Source organism: Macaca thibetana, chromosome 4 (genome assembly GCF_024542745.1).
Source record: "Macaca thibetana thibetana isolate TM-01 chromosome 4, ASM2454274v1, whole genome shotgun sequence".
NCBI classification, from domain to species: domain Eukaryota; kingdom Metazoa; phylum Chordata; class Mammalia; order Primates; family Cercopithecidae; genus Macaca; species Macaca thibetana.
Genome location: NC_065581.1, coordinates 80,781,761 through 80,802,967, shown reverse-complemented (window position 1 = coordinate 80,802,967; position 21,207 = coordinate 80,781,761). Strand labels below are relative to the sequence as shown.

At 37.0% G+C, this 21,207-nt stretch overlaps 1 protein-coding gene across 20 annotated transcripts in view; it reads left to right on the top strand.

The window, feature by feature from the left end:
• Positions 1-21,207, top strand: part of SNAP91 (synaptosome associated protein 91) — a 166,693-nt gene that overhangs the window by 66,261 nt on the left and 79,225 nt on the right. For all 20 annotated transcript variants that reach the window (XM_050788125.1, XM_050788136.1, XM_050788131.1 and 17 more), the window contains exon 8: positions 4,309-4,415. In XM_050788125.1, the coding sequence (XP_050644082.1) occupies positions 4,309-4,415 (107 nt within the window). The remainder of the gene's footprint in view (positions 1-4,308; positions 4,416-21,207) is intronic.

Genomic DNA, 21,207 nt, shown 5'->3' with positions numbered 1-21,207 from the left:
GAATATGTCAGTTCTTTCCAACATGGTCTATAGATTTATTGCAATAGTTTTCAGTATTTCAGCAAGTAACTTTGTGGATATTGACAAACTGATTCTAATAAGGCAAAAGACCCAGAATAGCCAACAAAATATTATTGAAGAAGAACAAAGTTGAATGACCTATTTCACTTTAAAACCTACTATAATGCTACAGTAATCAAGATATTGTGGTATTGGCAAAAGAATAGACAAATAGATCAGTGGAACAGAATAGAGAGCCCAGAAATCAACCCACATTTATATAACCTGATCTATAATAAAGAAGCAAAAACAATCTTTTGAACAAATGGTGCTGGAACAACTGGACATTCATACACCAAAAAAATTAATCTGGACACAGACCTTATACCCTTTACAAATATTAATTCAAAATGGATCATAGACCTTAATGTAAAATGCAAACCTATAAACATCCTAGAAGGTAACATAGGAGAAAACCTAAATGACCTTGGATATGGTGGTGACATTTTAGATACAACACCACAGGCATGATCCATGAAAGAAATAATTGATAAGCTGGACTTTATTAAAATTAAAAACTTCTGTTCCATGAAAGACAGTGTCAAGAAAAGGGTAAGATGTGCCACACACTGGAAGACAATATTTGTGAAAACCACATCTAATAAAGGACTGTTGTCCAAAATATACAAAGAACTCTTAGAATTAAAAAATAATAAAACAAACAACCCAATTAAAAATGGGCTGAAAACTCTGATACCTCACCAACAAAGATATGCAGATATTATTCAGTGCTAAAAGGAAATGTGCTATCAATCCATGAAAAGGCATGAAGGAACCTTAAATGCATATTACTGAGTGAAAGAAGCCAGTCTGAAAAGGCATGTTTTCAGCTCTCTGTCATTCTACAAAAGGCAGAGCTATGAAGTCAATAAAAAAGATACTGTGTTTAGTGGAGGTCTCATTTTGTCTCCCAGACTGGAGTGCAGTGGCATGAACACAGTTCACTGCAGCCTTGACCTCCTGTGCTCAAGTGATCCTCCTGCCTTAGCCTCCCAAGTAGCTGGAATTACAGGCACATACCACGTCTCCTGACTAATTTTTGAATTTTTTTTTTTTTTGTAGACATAGGGCCTCGCCTTGTTTCCCAGGCTGGTCTCAAACTCCTGGGTTCAAGTAATCTTCCTGCCTCAGCCTACCACCGTACTGAGATTATAGGCATGAGCCACCATGCCTGGCCAGAGTTTCAGGACAGTGAAAATACGCTGTATGATACTAAAATGGCAGATTCATGTCATTATACATTTGTCCAAACCCATACAATGTGCAACACCAAGAGTGAACAGTAAGGAATGCTATGGACTTGGGGTGATAATGACATTCAATGTAGGTTCATCAGTTGTAACTAATATGGCACTCTTTTCGGAGGTGTTGATAATGGGGGAGGCTATGCATGTTTAGAATATGGGAAATCTCTGTAACTTTCATTTAATTTTGTTGTGAACCTAAAACTACTCTTTAAAAAGTATTTTTCTAAAAAAAAAAAAAAAAAAAGGATATATTCCTTTCCCCTATGCATAGTCACTATGGTAAAGGTCCATTATGCAGAAGACAAGGAAAAACTACTTTAAGCAGTGTTCAAGGACTTTCCTCAAGAATATCTGGAGAACTTGTTAAAGCTCAGGTTGCTGACCCTGTAACCCAGAGTTTCTAATTCAGTAGGTCTGAGGTGGGGCCTGAGAATTTGCATTCCTGATAAGGGCCAAAGACATGCTGTTCCTGGTGGTTTGGGGACTTTAGTATGGGAATCATTGTATTAGAACCACTCCCAGATGCTCAGACTAGCATTTTGAATTCACACATTTTGGCATATTCACCCAATTTGGTAAATTTTGAGGCAGGTGTGTTTTTCACTTGTTTACCTGATAGTGCTAGGAGTTAACCTTATGAATATGTTGTGGGTTAATTTTAATCAAGGACTTCATGACCAATACTTTACACCTAATGTTGGAATCAATATTCGTGCTACAAATCTTCACAAATGCTTTATTGCTATAATGAAACTCTGACTTGTAACTAAGCTGTCTCCCTGACTAATGGTCATCAGTAATAGCTTATGTAGAAACTCTCAGTTTGTCTCTCAGAGATGATAATTTTTTTCATTTGGTTTCTTTCCTAGCACAATTATCCTTCAAAAGTTAATACAGTATGACAAGGGTAATTTATCACAGCTTTACAGAGGTTCATGTTACAAACATGAAATTTGATCATTTCAAATATTGAAAATTAACATATGTTATCTTTACTGCAAAGGAAAGGTAGAGGCTCATTTTTGGATGACCAATCCCCTCTGTAAAAGTGTTGGTTTCCCTAGGCCCTGTGCTGGTCTGGACAGGGAAGCCTCACAGCTATGCCTGTGTCAGTGAAATAGAACATATTGCCTTTCTGTGTCAATGCTACTATTATAGAAACAATTAGGAGATTATAACCTAAATCCACAATGATTGAGTGCTTTTTATTGCTGAGTCCTAAATTATCATGAAGGATATAAACAATTTTAAAAGTATCCAGAGGAGACAGAAAAAAAATTGGTTAAAATTTTGGTCACTGGTTCTAAAAGGAAATTGAGATACTCCACTTGATTTTTCTTTTTGTATTATTGCTGAAGATCAGATGCAAAGATATAAACTCAGGTTATACTAAAGAGAAGTAATTTGGATATTTGAAAGAAATTATTTATATGAAGATCGTTGTAAAAAGAGAGAACAAAAAGTATGTTTTGCCTGAATAAATCCTTATTTTCAAATTTCTTAACAAGAAAAGACTTTCCTCTTACAGCACCATGAGTTTATCCATTGCATTAGAAAATGGGACAGAGTGGATAAAGAACGTATCCTTAGATTTGGTCGTTTTTTAAAAGACTCTCTTTTCTCTAAACTCCTAGCAAGTAGAAAACAGTATGTGTTTGTTTTCTTGATCTTTTTGCTTCCCTTAAATACCCTACAGGGGAGGTCCATGTAAAAAGCAAAATTACCCAAAGACTGTCAACAGAAGGTAATGAGTAACTGCTCTTGATAATTAGTTCTTTGTGTAATTATATATTATTAAACTTTCCTTAAGAAAATTAAAAATACTTCTGAATATTGTTGGTGATACCTCACCAACAAAGATATGCAGATATTATTCAGTGCTAAAAGAAAATGTGCTATCAATCCATGAAAAGGCATGAAGGAATCTTAAATGCATATTACTAAGTGAAAGAAGCCAGTCTTTGTGTAATTATATATTATTAAACTTTCCTTAAGAAAGTAAAATTACATGCTGAATGAAATAACTGTCAAGTATGAGAGAATATTAAAATAGCATATGTTAAACCATGTGTAAATATAAAATAATGAACTTATAAAAAAATACTAGGCCATCAGTTATAATCCAGAGTTGCCTGGGAACTACTGTAGACAGACATGGCCTGCTGTGTCTCCATCTGCAGTGTCAATAATTATTGACTGAATGATCAATGAATAACTGATTTAAACACTGATGAAGTACTGGTTTTCTTCAAAGCATGTATGGAAAAATTATACTCTCATATTGCAAGTGTAATGGATCTGTAGTTCCCTGATGACTGAATTCTAGCCTTGAGTGTGTGAAAGAGAACAGCAAAATAAGCTTCCGTTTTTCTGTTTGGAAAGCTAAAAGTTGAGAAAGGGAGCATAAATAGACTAGAAAGTCATTAAGGATATAGTAAAACAAATTTTTTCACAAAACTCTACCGTCTAAAAGAGCCACATCATAATGTTTGAAAGAAATAATTTATGACCAATAAAAGCAAGTATCAACTTAGTGTAGAAAATGTAAAGAATTAATTCAGGAAGGTTTATTGATTATTGCCTTATAATTTATAGATTATTAGTTTATAGTGAGCTAATAAGAAAATAAGGATTCTGTAGAATGCAGTCATAAATTTTGAGATTATCATCAGTAAGAATTTGCTGCTATTTTCCAAGACAGGATATTGGGATATATGGAACGTGAATTTAGCCAGTTGTGGCAATTTATATATTCTTCTACTTTAGTTCTGTTTTCATATTTAAATTGTTTTATTTGAGACAGATGATTATCTTGGAACATAACACTTTTCTTAAACTATTCAGGTTCCCTTTGTTTAGGTGCCTTAATACCTCATATAAGTTTTACTACCAAGTGTTTTGATTCAAACATTAAGTTTTAAGTAGTAATCTTAACATAAGCTTAGAAAAAAAATAGAATAGAATACTCTTTTCAAATTGCTTATCTCTTTATTTTTTCTAGAAAAGTTTTTTGAAATGAAGAAAGGACAATGTAAAGACGCTCTAGAAATTTACAAACGATTTCTAACTAGAATGACACGAGTGTCTGAATTTCTCAAGGTTGCAGAGGTAAGTAATATTAAGTTTTGTTGGGAATATAATTTTTAAAATATTTGCTCATATATCTGGAGTATATAATAGAAGGCGTAAGAGAGTCACAGTATGTTAGGGTTGGAAGTGCCTCAGAGTCACAGTATATTAAGGTTGGAAGTGACTTTGGAAGTCATCTCATCCAATTTCTCATTCAGAGCTGTACTCTGTACTCCTGCATCCTAATCAGATGATCATTCTGCATTCAAATAAAAGTTTCATGGATAATAAGCTCATTTGCTGCTTTGCAAGGTGGTCTATTCCTCCATTCTACCTAATAGCTATCTTTAATTGTTAGAAAAGCCTTTATTTTCATTGAACCTTAGGTTTGCCTTTAGAAAAGCCTGTTTATTATTCTTAGCATGTAAATGATAAATCATAAATTCTGACCTTCCTTACTTTGGCAATGATTTATACACAATGAAAAATAAAACAGAAAGCATAATTTGTTTTATAAAATTTATAAATTGTTTCTTAAGGAGAGCATAATTTGTTTTATAAAATTTATAAATTGTTTCTTAAGGATGTGTCTTTATACTTGATTAGAATACCTGTGTAACTATACAGTTGCTGTTCCTGAAATTATCTGTGAGTTGGTATTTTCTCTTATAAAATCCAATTAATGATTCATGCTGATACTGGAAATTATAACATTGTTATTATAGTCCTTTGGAAGAATCACAGTGTATTTTTATCTTATATGTCAATTAACTGATTACTAGGAACTGATTGGAATGTTGTATGAAAGAGGTTCTACAGCTCAGCAGGAAACCATACAATGCTGTGGATGTGGAACATTCATGCCATGTTTTTGCTGTTTTTGTCATTTTAAGAATATACTGCAAGAACAGGCATTTTATACACACAATTTAAGAAGTACTCTAGTCCATGCATTGTGTTTAAAATCTTTTATTCATAGAAGTAATAATTATCATATGCAAGTTCTGGAACCAAAATAATATCACAAAATGCTGATTCTTGAACTTTCACCCATACAACATGTAGTTAGAATAAAAATCTTTTTTAAATATAAGGGAAACAAAAGGTAAAGATTAGCTTATGTAAATTGTATATGCATTAAAGCACATTCATGTTTCATTCCTCATGGGTTTATCAATGTTGGTAGTCTATAAGAAATTATAGAATTGCTCAAAATTTTTTCTTTCGCTGCTGTACAGGTTTTATTTTTTGTATTTGGTATGATTTTGCCATGGTTTAACCGTAATTATCAGCTTAATCTAGTAAAATTTGCCTGATTTCTTTCTGTGAAAAGGTAAATTATGCCTAAGTACCGAGAACAGATTATTTGATTGTTTTATTAAATCTTGGTGTACATTCATCCCAGTTTCCCATTTGTTATTGTATATAAGTAAGGAGCTGGCATGTGGCAGTCTGGGGTATGCATTTCTCTAATTGGTATTACAAGGCTGGGCTCAGGATTCCCACGAGAAAAGTTCTACTTACGTGTCAATTCCTTCTGTCTTAACATGTAAAATTTTACTTTTTGTCTATTGATACCTCATGTTAGCACAAGCCCAACTGAGGCCATTGAGAAAGAGATATACAGAGATCGGATGTCATTTTAAGAGCCTGTCTTTAAATAACTGGATAATAAATTTTAAAATTATTTTTATTTGAACATTATGATTAAGACTTTTTCATAGAATGAATACTAATTTACAAAATTATTTTTAATAGAGTAAACATTAAATCACAATGGGACAACCATAACCATTTGTGTTTTCTTTCACATGTAAATCACATTGTTCATAATTTGAACACACAATGTTTGAATACCAGTGTTGAGTGGTTTGGTTATGATTGGTTAATAGAGAAATTTTTCAACAAATGTACAAATCTCTCTTTACTATATAGTACTCGTGTGGTCTATGTATGGATTCATACTCAATAGCTATCCCATAGTTAGTAACACTTACCTGAAGAGTCTCAAGAAAATTTCTAGAATATGATTTTCAAAATACAACTTTATATATTGGTTATTTGGGAAATAGTAACAGTAAGTTGTTCATTGTATTGAAGAAAAGGTAAAGTAGTTGAACAAGTTCTATGGAAATACTCAAATTTTTTAAATTGCTTGAAGTACAGAAAACTTACTATGTCTTATATTCTTATTCTGAAGTCTCGTATGGCAGACAAGTAAAACTTTGTAAAATAATTTTTACAGGTAAGACATATTTCTGCTAAATACTCTTCTCTTTTATAGAACTAAGTTATTCTTAGTTTTCTATTCTAAGGTAGATATCGAAATCATAGGAGTTACATCTCCCAGAATATTTGCAGACAGAAAGTGATGAGATTTCTGTAACACACTTTAATCCTCTAATGATAATGTGGTTCAGAAGTTCAGAGCAATAAAAATAGCAGTGTTGAGGAAGAATTCTTAAATTGTCTCTTTGAACACAATTATCCATTTAATGGAAATACGTCACCTTTTCCTGAAGTGATTTAAGTATTAGGGATCCATAATATTTTATTTTTAAAAATGCCTCTTTCGGTGCCTTCTTAGCACAGTAGGCAGCGAGTCAGTCTCATAAAAATGCCTCTTTTGTTCATATTAATATTTTTAAATATCATCTAAAGTGGTGTTAAAACGTACAAATAAACACAATGCCGTTGCTTTAATTTACAATTTCCCTAATTTGTAATAATATAAGTGGGTTTAGGGAGGTATCAGTGGCTAAACTGTTCCTAAAGTCACAGTTCAGTCATTAGAAGGTGAATTCCAGAGAGGGAAGGAAGACGGCCAACTAGACAAAGCTGGCAAATGCCTCTCCCACCAGGAGGAACCAAAATATCGAGTGAATCATCACACTGATGATCAACAGATCTTTTGAGAGAAAATACTGAAAATCAATAGAGGGACAACACAGATACCATAGTTGAAGAGGGAGGAAGCTGGGAAGCCTGCTGGGAGCCACCACATGCCAGCTGCAGTAAAACACATCCATAGGTGCCCATCCCCCAAGGCTCTCCATCTTGCTCTGCAGTTCCTGCTCTCTACTGGCCAGGAGCTGCCATTGCTGCAGGACCAGGATGAATGCCCCCTCGCCTGCTGGCCCCTCCCAAGATTGCCTGCCTGGCCACCCCCGCAGGAGGATATCCACAGTGCAGCCCCCGCTTCCCTACTTGAGTGTTTTGCTGGTGGCCTGGAAGCAGTCTGGCACCCCCAGTGCAGCCAGTGCTTGACCCCGAGGGGCCAGAAGACAAATCTGCAGGCCTGGTTTCAACTCCCTGGGACTCAAGCACACGGCCCACGAGTATCTTGCTGAGATCTATGGCCTGAGCTCAAGTGGAGGAGGAGCCCCCAGTGTCAGAACAAAAAGAAGATTGTGACTTAGATTCTTATGCTGGTGCAGGTTCTTGTGCAAATGTAGGAGCTGTGTGTCCCTCCCTTCACAAGACCCATCTGGGAAGGGTGCGGCCTGATAGCCACAGCTTCTTTCCCAGGGAGCCCTGCAGCCCACATCATCTGAACAGCTCCGTGATCTGGGAGCAGAAGACTTGGGACAAGTCTAGCCAGTCAAGATGCTCCTGGGGCAGACACTGGAGGAAGACCTGTTGGGTGAGAGGAACACAAGCTGAGTGGGTCCCACAGCTGTCTGCCAGGTTGGAAACCCTGGGCCACAGGCACTTTTCCACTTGCATACGCATGATACCATTGCCCTGCCCAGGGGTCCTTCACCCCAACCCACTGCAACACCAGACCACTAGTAGTCATATCCCACAACCTGCTCTGACTCTAACAAGCGCAGTGAGCCCCCCCAAGAGTTAGAGATCTCCTGGTGACCTCTCAGCTGGGACCACCCCTAAAGGGAGAGGGTAGCACAGCCCGCCAAAGCCCCCTTTTGGGCAAAGAAAACATGGGTACAGCACTAGTAGTTGAAGGAGACAGCACCAAGGCCCAAGGCCTGGAAACAAACTTGGACAGGGAGTTATCTCTTGGCCCCTGCCTCTCCTCCCCAGAGCACTGCCACATACACACTGAAAAATAAGAGGTGCCTGGCTGAGTAAGAGTATACCTGCTGACCCTGATGTCACTGTGAAGCGCCATCTACGAGACTGCAATCTAAATTGCACCACCAAACAAAAATACATTGTTTCACCATGCAATACCTCTGAAACGCACCACAGGAACCCATCCATAACCTCAGAACCTAGAACAGAGCCTTGACCCTCTGAAAGCACTCAGAAACAAAACCAATCAACTATATACAACATTCACCAGTCAACCCTTAAGGGAAAAAAAGAATGTAAAAACAAAAAGCCCTATCCAAACGAAAGCAAATTGACAAAGAAAAGAAAAGCCAGCTCCCTCAGGTGAGAAGGAATCAGCTCAAGAACTTAGGCAATGAAAAAAGTCAGAGTGTTTTGTTACCTCTAAAGGATGGCACTAGCTCCCTAGCAGTGGATCCTAACCACATTGAAATGTCTGAAATTATGGACACTGAATTCAGAATCTGGATGGCAAGGAAGCTTAATAAGATCCAAGGGACAGTTGAAATCCAATCCAAGGAAGCCAGAAAAATGATCCAAGATATGAAAGATGATCTAGCTATATTTAAAAAGAACTAAACAGAACTTCTACAGTTGAGAAGTTCACTACAGGAATTTCAAAATGTAGTTGGAAGCCTTAATGACAGACTAGATCACACAGAGGAGAGAATTTCAGAGCTTGAAGACCAGTCCTTCGAATCAACCCAGTCAGACACAAATAAAGCAAAGAATTTTAAAAAATGAACAAAACCTCCAAGAAATATGGTACTAAGTAAAGCAAGCAAACCTACAATTCATTGGCATTCCTGAGAGAGAAGAAGAGAGAGTGAGCAACTTGGAAAACATATTTGAGGATATAATCCATAAAAATTTCCCCAGTCTTGCTGAAGAGATTGACATGTGAATACAAGAAATTCAGAGAACCCCTATAAGATACTATACAAGATGACCATCCCAAGGCACATAGTCATCAGACTTTCTAAGATCAACACAAGAAAAAATCCTAATGGCAACTAGAGAAAAGGATCAAATCACCTATAAAACGAACCTCATCAGGCTAATGGCAGACTTCTTAAAAGAAACTTTACAAGCCGGAGATTGGTAGCCTATTCTTAGCATTCTTAAAGAAAAGAAATTCCAGCTAAGAATTTCATACCCCACCAAACTAAGCTTCGTAAGTGAAAGTGAAATAAAATCTTTCCCAGACAAGCATTTGCTAAGGGAATGTGTTACCAATCAACTGGCCTTACAAGACGTGCTTAAGGGAGTTCTAAACTTGGAAACCAAAGAAATCTGCTACCACAAAAACACATATAAGTACATAGTCCATAGTTCCTACAAAGCAACTTCACAATTGAGACTATAAAGCAACCAATTAACAATACCATGACAGGAATGAAACCTCACATGTGAATACTAACCTTGAATGTAAATGGTACAAATACCCGCCTGAAAAGACACAGAGTGGCAAGTTGGATTAAAAAAAAAGACCCAACCTTCTGCTGTCTTCAGTTCATCCATCTCATGTAATGACACCCATAGCCTCAAAGTAAAGGGATGAAAAAACATCTATCATACCAACAGAAAACAAAAAAGGACAGAGGTTGTTGCTCTTGTATCCGATAAAATAGACTTAAAACCAACAGTAAAGAATAAAAAAGAAAGAAAGAAAGAAAAAGGACAAAGAAGGGCATTACATAATAAAAAAGGGTTCAATTCAACGAGAAGACTTAATTTTTAGCCAAAGGTGAGAGATTAGGGGGAAAAAAAGACTTAACTATCCTCAATATATACACACCCAACATTGGAGCACCTAGATTTATAAAATAAGTACTTCTTGACCTAATAAAAGACAGACAGCCACACAATAATAATGAGGAACTTCATCACCCCACGGAAAGCATTAGACAGATCATTGAGGCAGAAAACTAACAAAGAAATTATGAACTTAAATTTGACACTAGACCAATTGGACCTAATAGACATCTGCAGAATACTCCACCCAACAACCACAGAATATATGTTCTTGTCACTTGTACAGGGTACATACCCTAAGATCCACCGCATGCTCAGCCATAAAGCAAATCTCAATAAATTAAAAAAATTAAATCATAGCAAGTATATTCTTAGACCACAGTAGAATAAAAATAGAAATCAATACCAAGAGGAACTTTCAAAACCACACAATTACATGGAAACTGAACAAGTTGTTCTTGAATGACTACTGGGTAAACAACAAAATTAAGGCAGAAATCAAAACATTGTTTGAAACAAATGAAAACAGAGACACAACATACCAAAATATCTGGGAGGCAGCAAAGGCTGTTTTAAGAGGAAAGTTTATGCACTAAATGCCTACATCAAGAAGCTAGAAAGATCTCAAATTAATAACCTAACATCACACATAAAGGAACTAGAAAAACAAGAACAAACTAATCCCAAAGCTAGCAGAAGAAAACAAATAGCCCAAATCAGAGTAAAACTAAATGTAATTGACAAGAAGAGGGGATCATGGCGGATGGGAGGCAGGACTAGATTGCAGCTCCAACTTGGACGGACAGAGCAGCATATGGAGGCTCGCACTGTGAATTTTTGTTCCAGAACGACTGCAGGAATAAATTAGGAAACCTGAGAGGACCCACAGACCCCATGAAGAAAGCAGATTGCTCCTACAAGACCCAGGAGACACCTCAAATACTGTGAGTGCCCAAACCGTGGAGCTGGGAAAGGGAGATCGTCTGCCCCTGAACACACATCCCCCACTGGGGAAACTGTAGGCCTAGATAACAGGAGAAGATTTTGACGTTACCTGGAACTGAGTCAATTTAGATAGCCAAGCGAAATACAGGGATAGAAGAAGCAGTGAAAAAATCTCTGTGAGTTTACTGGGTCCCCTAGCAAGCCGTTTTTGCCTGACCTCACAGGGGTCCTTCAGTACGGTGGCCAGAGGCACTAGGAAATGGCCACAGGGAGAAAGAAATCTCCAGCTAGGCTTTGTAACAATTTGAACTGATTGAGAGGCCTCTTGGCCAGAACTTGGGGAAGGGTATGAATCTGGTGTGCAGACACCACAGGCAGGGGAAGAAGAAAAGCCTTATTTGCCTTCACAGCTGGGAGGTAGGTAGCCTGGGGCTAGTTCTCAGCCCTACTTGCCCACTGACTGGAAACACATTCAGTGCTGTTGCTGGGGCCACAGTGGGAGTGAGACTGGTCTTTTGGATTGCATGGGAGCTGGGTGAGGCCTGTGACTGCCGCCTTTCCCCCACTTCCCTGACAACCTGCATGACACAGTAGAGACAGTCATAATCCTCCTAGGAACATAACTCCATTGACCTGGGAACCTCACCCCTAACCCCCACAGCAGCTGCAGCAAGACCCGCCCAAGGAGAGTCTGAACTCAAACATGCCTAGCCCTGCCCTTGCCCAGTGGTCCTTCCCTACCTACCTGGTAACTGAAGACAAGGGCATATACTCTTGGGAGTTCTAGGGCCCTGCCTCCCACCTGTTCCTCCTCATACTACCACAGCTGATGCTCTCTAGAAAGTACCACGTCCTGGCAGGAGGCCAACCAGCACAAAAATAGTGCATTAAACCACCAAAGCTAAAAACCCTCACAGAGTTCATTTCTGCCACCTCCACCAGAACAGGTGCTAGTATCCATGGCTGAGAGACCCATAGACAGTTCATATCACAGGACTCTGTGAGACAACCCCCAGTGCCAGCCTGGAGCCTGATAGACTTGCTGGGTGGCTAGATCCAGAAGAGAGAAAACAATCACTACAATTTGGTTCACAGGAAGCCACATCCATAGGAAAAGGGGGAGAGTACTACAGCAAGGGAAGATCGCATGGGACAAAAGAATCTGAACAACAGCCTTCAGCCCTAGACATTTCCTTTGACAGAGCCTACCCAAATGAGAAGGAACCAGAAAACCAACTCTGATAATAGACAAAACAAGGTTCTTTAAATCCTCCAAAAAAATCATACTAGCTCACCAGCAATGGACCCAAACCATCAAATCCCTGATTTACCTGATAAAGAATTCAGGAGGTTAGTTATTAAGCGAATCAGGGAGGCACCAGAGAAAGGCAAAGCCCAGTGTAAGGAAATCCAAAAAATGATACAAGAAGTGAAGGGAGAAATATTCAAGGAATTAGATAGCATAAATAAAAACAATCAAAACTTCAGGAAACAACGGACACACTTATAGAAATGCAAAATGCTCTGGAAAGTCGCAGCAATAGAATTGAACAGGTAGAAGAAAGAAACCCAGAGCTCAAAGACAAGGTCTTTAAATTAACCCAATCTAACAAAGAAAAAAGAATAAGAAAATACAAACAAAGCCTCCAAGAAGTCTGGGATTTTGTTAAACAACCAAACCTAAGAATAATTGGTGTTCCCAAGGAAGAAGAGAATTTTAAAAGTTTGGAAAATATATTTGGGGGAATAATTGAGGAAAATTTCCATGTCCTTGCTAGAGACCTAGACATACAAATACAAGAAGCACAAAGAACACCAGGGAAATTCGTCACAAAAAGAACATTACCTAGGCACATTGTCATCAGGTTAGCTAACATTAGGATGAAGGAAAGAATCTTAAGAGTTGTGAGACAGAAGCACCAGTTAACCTATAAAGGAAAACCTTTATAGTTATACCTTTAAAGGTATAACTTTAGATTATACATTAACAGCAGATTTATCAGCAGAAACCCTACAAGCTAGAAGGGATTGACACCCTATCTTCAGCCTCCTTAAACAAAACAATTATCAGCCAAGAATTTTGTACCCAGTGAAACTAAGCTTCATATATAAAGGAAAGATACAGTCTTTTTCAGACAAATGAATGCTAAGAGAATTCACCACTACCAAGCCACCACTACAAGAACTGCTAAAAGGAACTCTAAATCTTGAAACAAATCCTGGAAACACATCAAAACAGAACCTCTGTAAAGCATAAATCTCCTAGGAACTATAAAACAAAAATATAATTTAAAAAACAAAAACAAAAAACCAAGGTATACAGGCAACAAACAGCACAGTGAATGGAATGGTACCTCACATCTCAATACTAAGATTGAATGTAAATGGCTTAAATGCTCCACTTAAAAGCTACAGAATTGCAGAATGGATAAGAATTCACCAGTCAACTACCTGCTGCCTTCAAGAGACTCACCTAACACATAAAGACTCACACAAACTTAAGGTAAAGGGGTGGAAAAAGACATTTCAGAAAAATGGGCACCAAAAGTGAGCAGGAGGAGCTATTCTTATATCAGACAATACAAACTTTAAAGCAACAGCAGTTAAAAAAGACAAAAAATGACATTATATAATGATAAAAGGCCTCATCCAACAGGTAAATATTACAATCCTAAACCTATATGTACCTAACACTGGAGCTCCCAAATTTATAAAAATGATTACTAATAGACCTAAAAAATGAGATAGCAACACAGTAATATTGGGGGACTTCAATATTTCACTGACAGCACTAGACAGGTCTTCAAGACAGAAAGTCAACAAAGAAACAATGAATGTAAATGGTACCCTGGAACAAATGGACTGAACAGATGTATATAGAACATTCCATCCATCAAATGCAGAATATACATTCTATTCAATAGCACATGGAACTTTTGTGAAGATAGACCATATTATAGACCACAAAATGAGCCTCAATACATTTAAGAAAATTGAAATTATATCAGGCCCTCTCTCAGACCACAGTGGAATAAAACTGGAAATCAACTCCAAAAGGAACCTCCAAAACCATGCAAATATATGGAAATGTAATAACCTGCTCCTGAATGAGCATCGGGTCAAACATGAAATCAAAGTGAAAATCAAAAAATTATTCAAACTGAATGACAGTAGTGACACAACCTATCAAAACCTCCGGGACACAGCAAAGGCGGTGCTAAGAGGAAAGGTCATAGCCCTAAATGCCTACATCAAAAAATTTGAAAGAATACAGACAGACAATCTAAGGTCACACCTCAAGGAACAAGAGAAACAAGAATGAACCAAACAGAAACCCAGCAGAAGAAAGGAAATAACTAAGATCCAGAGCAAAACTAAATGAAATTGAAATAAAAAGCAATACAGAAGATAAATGAAACAAAAAGCTGTTTTTTTTGAAAAGATAAATAAAATTGATAGACCATTAGCTAGATTAACCAAGAAAAGAAGAGAGAAAATCCAAATAAGCTCAATAAGAAATGAAATGGGAAATATTACAACTGACACCACAGAAATACAAAAGATCATTCAAGGCTACTATGAACACCTTTACGCACATAAACTAGAAAACCTAGAAGAGATGGATTAATTTCTGAAAAGATACAACCCTCCTAGCTTAAATAAGGAAGAATTAGATATCCTGAACAGACAAGCAGTGAGATTGAAATGGTAATTTTAAAATTACCAACAAAATAAATGCCCAGGACCAGACCAATTCACAGCAGATTTCTACCAGACATTCAAAGAAGAATTGGTATCAATCCTATTGACACTATTCCACAAGAGCGAGAAAGAGGGAACCCTCCCTAAATCATTCTATTAACCCAGTATCACCCTAATACCCAAACCAGAAAAGGACATAACCAAAAAAGAAAACTACAGACCAATATCCCCGATTAACATAGATGCTAACATCCTTAACAAAATACTAGCTAACTGGATCCAACAACATATCAAAAAGATGATCCACCATGATCAAGGGTTTCATACTAGGGGTGCAGGGAAGGTTTAACATATGCAAATCAATAAATGTGATACACCACATAATCAGAATTAAAAACAAAAATCACATGATCATCTCAATAGATGCAGAAAAAGCATTTGACAAATTCCAGCATCTCTTAATGATTAAAACTCTCAACAAAATTGGCATACAAGGGACATACATCAATATAATAAAAGCCATCTATGACAAGCCCACAGCTAATATAATACTGAATGGGGAAAAGTTGTTAGCATTTCCTCTGAGAACTGGAACAAGACGAGGATGCCCACTCTTACCACTCCTCTTCAGCATAGTACCACAAGTCCTAGCCAGAGCAATCAAACAAGAGAAAGAAATGGCATCCAAATTGGTAAAGAGGAGGTCAAGCTGTTTCTGTTTGCTGATGATATTATTGTTTACCTAAAAAACCCTAAAGACTCTCCAGAAAGCTGTTAGACCTGATAAAAGAATGTAACAGAGTTTCCGGATACAGAATTAATGTGCACAAATCAGTAGCTCTTCTATACACCAACAGCTACCAAACAGAGAATCAAATCAAGATCTCAACCTCTTTTACAATAACTGCAAAAAAATAAAATACTTAGCAATATACCTAACCGAGGAGGTGAAAGACCTTTACAAGGAAAACTACAAAACACTACTCAAAGATATCATAGACAACACAAATGAAAAAACATCCCATATTGTGTAGAATCCATATTGTGAAAATGACCATACTGCCAAAAGCAATCTACAAATTAAATGTGATTCCTATCAAAATGAATTACTCTTCACAGAATTAGAAAAAAACAATTCTAAAATTCATGTGGAACCAAAAAAGAGCCCACATAGCCAAAGCAAGACTAAGCAAAGAGAACAAATCTGGAGGCGTCACATTACCTGATTTAAAACTATAGTATAAGGCTATAGTCACCAAAACAGCATGGTACTTGTGTAAAAATAGGCACATAGACCAATGGAACAGAACAGAGAGCCCAGAAATAAACCCAAATGCTTACAGCCTACTGATCTTCAACAAAGCCAACAAAAACAAAGTGAGGGGAAGGACAACCTTTTCAACAAATGGTGCTGGGATAATTGGCTAGCCACATGTACGAGAATAAGATTGGATCCTCATCTCTCACCTTATACAAAAGAAACTCAAGATGGATTAAAGACTTAAATGTAAGATCTGAAACTGTAAAAATTCTAGAAGATAACATTGGAAAAACCCTTCTAGACATTGGCGTAGGCGAGGATTTCATGACCAGGAACCCAAAAGCAAATGCAAAAAAACAAAGATAAATTTCTGGGACTTAATTAAACTAAAGAACTTTTGCAAAGTGAAGGGAATAGTCAGCACAGTAAACAGACAACCCACGGAGTGGGAAAAAATCTTCACAATCTATACATCTAAACTAAAGAACCTTTGCAAAGCAAAAGGAATAGTCAGCACAGTAAACAGACAACCCAAAGAGTGGGAAAAAATCTTCACAGAATCTACAATGAACTCAAATCAGCAAGAAAAAGAAATCCCATCAAAAAGTGGGCTAAGGACATAAATAAACAATTCTCAAAAGAAGATACACAAATGGGCCGACAGACATATGAAAAAAATGCTTAACATCACTAACAATCAGGGAAATGCAAATCAAAACTGCAATGTGATACCACCTTACTCCTGCAAGAATGGCCATAATCAAAACATCAAAAAACAAACAAACAACAACAACAACAAAAATACAGTAGATGTTGGCATGGGTGTGGTGATCAGGGAACACTTCTACACTGCTGGTGGGAATGTAAACTAGTACAGCCACTGTGGAAAACAGTGTGGAGATTCCTTAAATAACTGAAAGCAGAACTACCATTTGATCCAGCAATCCCTCTACTGGGTATCTACCCAGAGGAAAAGAAGTCATACTTGCACACACATGTTTATAGCAGCACAATTCATAATTGCAAAATCGTGGAACCAACTGAACTGCCTACCTATCAATGAATGGATAAAGTGTGATATATATATTTTATTTATATATATATATATATAATGGAATATTACTTAGCTATAAAAAGGAATGAGTTAATGGCATTTGCAGTGACATGGATTAGATTGGAGACTATTATTCTAAGTGAAGTAACTCAGGAATGGAAAACCAAACATTATATATTCTCATTCATAAGTGGGAGCTAAGCTATGAGGATGCAAAAGCATAATAATGACACAATGGGCTTTGGGGAAATCAGGGGGAAAGGGTGGGAAGAGGGTGAGGGATAAAGACTACAAATAGGGTGCAGTGTATACTGCTCAGGTGATGGCTGCTCCAAAATCTCACAGATCACCACTAAATACTCATGTAACCAAACACCACCTCACTTGTTCCCCAATAACCTATGGAAATTAAATAAATAAATAAATGGGATTGACACCCCCAAAACATACAAAGAATCAATGAAATAAAAATTGGTTCTTTGAAATGATAAACAAGATTGATCGACCACTAGCTAGATTAACAATGAAAAAAAAGAGAGAAGATCCAAATAAATCCAATCACACAGACAAAGGTGACATTTCAATTGATCCCACAAAAATAGAAAAAATCCTCTGGACTACTACGAACACCTCTATGCAAGCAAAGTAGAAATCTAGGGGAAATGGATAAATTTCTGGAAACATACAACCTTTCAGTATTGGACCAGGAAGAAATTGAAACTCTGCTATTGGTCTGAAAAACCAATAACAAGTTCTGCAGCTGACTTCAGTAGTGAGAAAACCTACTAAACAATAAAAGCCTCGGACCAAATGGATTCACAGCTAAATTCTATCAGATGTAAAAAGAAGAACTGGTAGCAATTCTACTGAAACTATTTCAATAAATTGAGAAGGAGGGATTCCTCCCTAACTCATTCTATGAAACCAGTGTCATCCTGATACTAAAATCTGGCAAAGGCACAAGAAAAAAAGAAAACTACAAGTCAATATCCCTGACAAATACAGATGCAGAAATCCTCAACAAAATAATAGCAAATCAAATCCAGCACCACATCAAAAAGTTAATTAACCACAATCAAGTGGGCTTTATTCCTGGGATGCAAGGTTGGTTCAACATGTGCAAAACAATAAATGTAATTCACCACGTAAACAGAATTAAAAACGAAAACCATATAATTAATAGACGCAGCAAAAGCTTTCTGTAAAATCCAACCTCCCTTCGTGATACAAACCCTTGACTAATTAGACATTGAAGGAGCATACTTCAAAATATAAGAACCATCTATGACAAACCCACAGCCAACATCACACTGAATGAGCAAAAGCTGGAAGCATTCCCTTTAAGAACTAGAACAAGACAAGGATGCCCACTCTCACCACTACTATTCAGCATAATACTGCAAGTCCTACAGAGCAGTCAGGATACAGAGAGAAATAAAAGGAATCCAAATAGGAAAAGAGGAAGTAAAACTATCTCTCTTTGCTAAGGATATGATTCTATACCAGAAAATCCTCAAATTCCATCAAAAAACTCCTAGACCTGATAAACAACTTCAGTAAAGTTTCAGGATACAAAAATCTACCTATAAACATCAAAATCAATAGCATTTCTATGCACCAGTAACTTCCAATCTGAGAACCAAATCAAGAATGCAATCCCATTTACAATAGCCAAACAAAAAAATTTAAAACCTAGGAGTACCTCTAACCAAGGAGATAAAAGATCTCTACAAGGAGGACTACAAAACACTACTGGAAGTGAGAGATAACACAAACAAATGGAAAAACATTTCACGCTCATAGATTGGAAGAATAAATATTGTTAAAATGGCTCTACTGCCCAAAGCAATCTGTAGATTTAATCCTATGTCTATCAAATTATCAACATCATTTTCCACAGAACTAGAAGAAATTATTCTAAATTTATATGAAGCCAAAAAAGAGGTGGAATCGCCAAAGCAATCTTAAGCAAAAAGAACAAAGCCAGAGGCATCCCATTACCTGACTTCAAACTATACTACAAGGGTACAGTAAACAAAACAGCATGATACTGGTACAAAAACAGACACATAGAACAGTGGAACAGAGTAGAGAACCCAGAAATAAAGCAGCTTACCTACAACCAACTGATCCTTAATAAGTTGACAAAAATAAGCATAACAAGGGGAAAGGACTCCTTATTCAGAAATGGCGCTGGGAAAACTGGCTAGCCATATGCAAAAGAATGAGACTGGATCCCCTATCTATATCAACACATACAAAAATTAACTAAAGATGGATGAAATACCTCAAACTATAAAAGTGCTAGAAGGAAACTTAGAAAATATCCTTCTGGACATTGGCATTGGCAAAGAATTTATGACAAAGTCCTCAAAATCAATTGCAACAAAAATTAAAATTGGCAACTGAGACCTGTTTAAACTGAAGAGCTGCACAGCAAAAGAAACTATTAACAGAGTAAACAGACAACCTACAGAATGAGCGAAAATACTCATCACCTTTGTTTCTGACCAATGACTAATGTCCAGAATCTATAAGGAATTTAAATAAATCACCAAGAAAAACAACTCCATTAAAAAGTGGGCAAAGGACATGAACAGACACTTCTCAAAAGAAGACATATAAGTGGCCAACAAATGTATGGAAAAATGCTCAACATCACTAATCATCAGAGAAATGCAAATCAGAACCCCAGTGAGATACTATCTTACACCTAGTCAGAATGAATATTATTAAAAAGCCAAAAAAACAACATGTTGACAAGGCTACAGAGAAAAGGGAACTCATATACACCGTTGATGAGAATGTAGTTCAGCCACTGCAGAAAGTAGTTTGGAGATTTCTCAAAGAACTAACAATAGAACTACTGTTTGAGTAATCCCATTACTGAGTATATACCCAAAGGAAAATAAATTATTCTACCAAAAAGACACATGCACTCATATGTTAGTTGCAGCACTATTCACAATAGCAAAGGCATGGAATCAACCTAGGTGCCCATCAGTAGTGGACTGGTTAAAGAAAATGTGGTACATATGCACCATGGAATACTATGCAGCCATAAAAAAGAATGAAATCATGCCCTTTGCAGCAATGTGAATGTAGCTGGGGGCCATTATCCTAAGTGAACTAACGCAGAAACATAAAACTAAATACCACATGTTCTTACTTATTAGTGAGAGCTAAACCTTGGGTACACACATAGAGATGAGAACAGTCGACACCGGGGACTCCAAAAAGAGCTACAAAGGGAAGAAGTCAAGGGCTGAAAACCTTCCTGTTAGGCACTGTGTTCACTATCTGGGTGACAGCATTAATAGAAGCCCAAACCTCAGCATCATACAATGTACCCTTGTAACAAATCTGCACTTGTACCCCTGAATCTAAAATAAAAATGGAAAAATTTTTAAAAGAAATTAAAAAATAATATTTGGTAGTTGCAAAAAAAAGTAAAGTCTGGAATTCTGGATTCAAACATTATTTGATCCAGAGAGATTAGAGCAAGTGCTCTATGTCAGTGGTCTCAACAGCAAGTGACTTGGCTTCCCTCCCATCCTCAAAGGATAACATTTAGAGATGTTTTTGTTATTACACTGGAGAGGGTGGCTACTAGCATCCTGTGGGTAGAGGTCAGGGATGCTGCTAAACATCCTATGATGCACAGGATACCACCCAACAAGAATTATCTTCCCCAATTGCCAATAATGCCAAGACTGAGAAACCCCGCTGTAGACACAGAGAAGAAAAAGGAAAGAAGGTAGTTCAGCATTTGACGCACAAATGGATTTTCTGATCTCCAGTTTGCTTTATTGTCTTTGTAGCAGCACATTTTCTTCATGTATATACTCCTACATTTCCAACAGTATAATCAAAGCTCTTCATTTCTCAAGGAGAGATACTTTGGCTTAACTCACTTTATTTCTTTGAACCTCAATTTCATTATTTATATGAAAATGATATGATGAACTTGTGATTTGTGTTTTTCCCCAACTTTTCACTTTGAATAATTTTCAGACCTATAAAAGAATTGATGTATAATG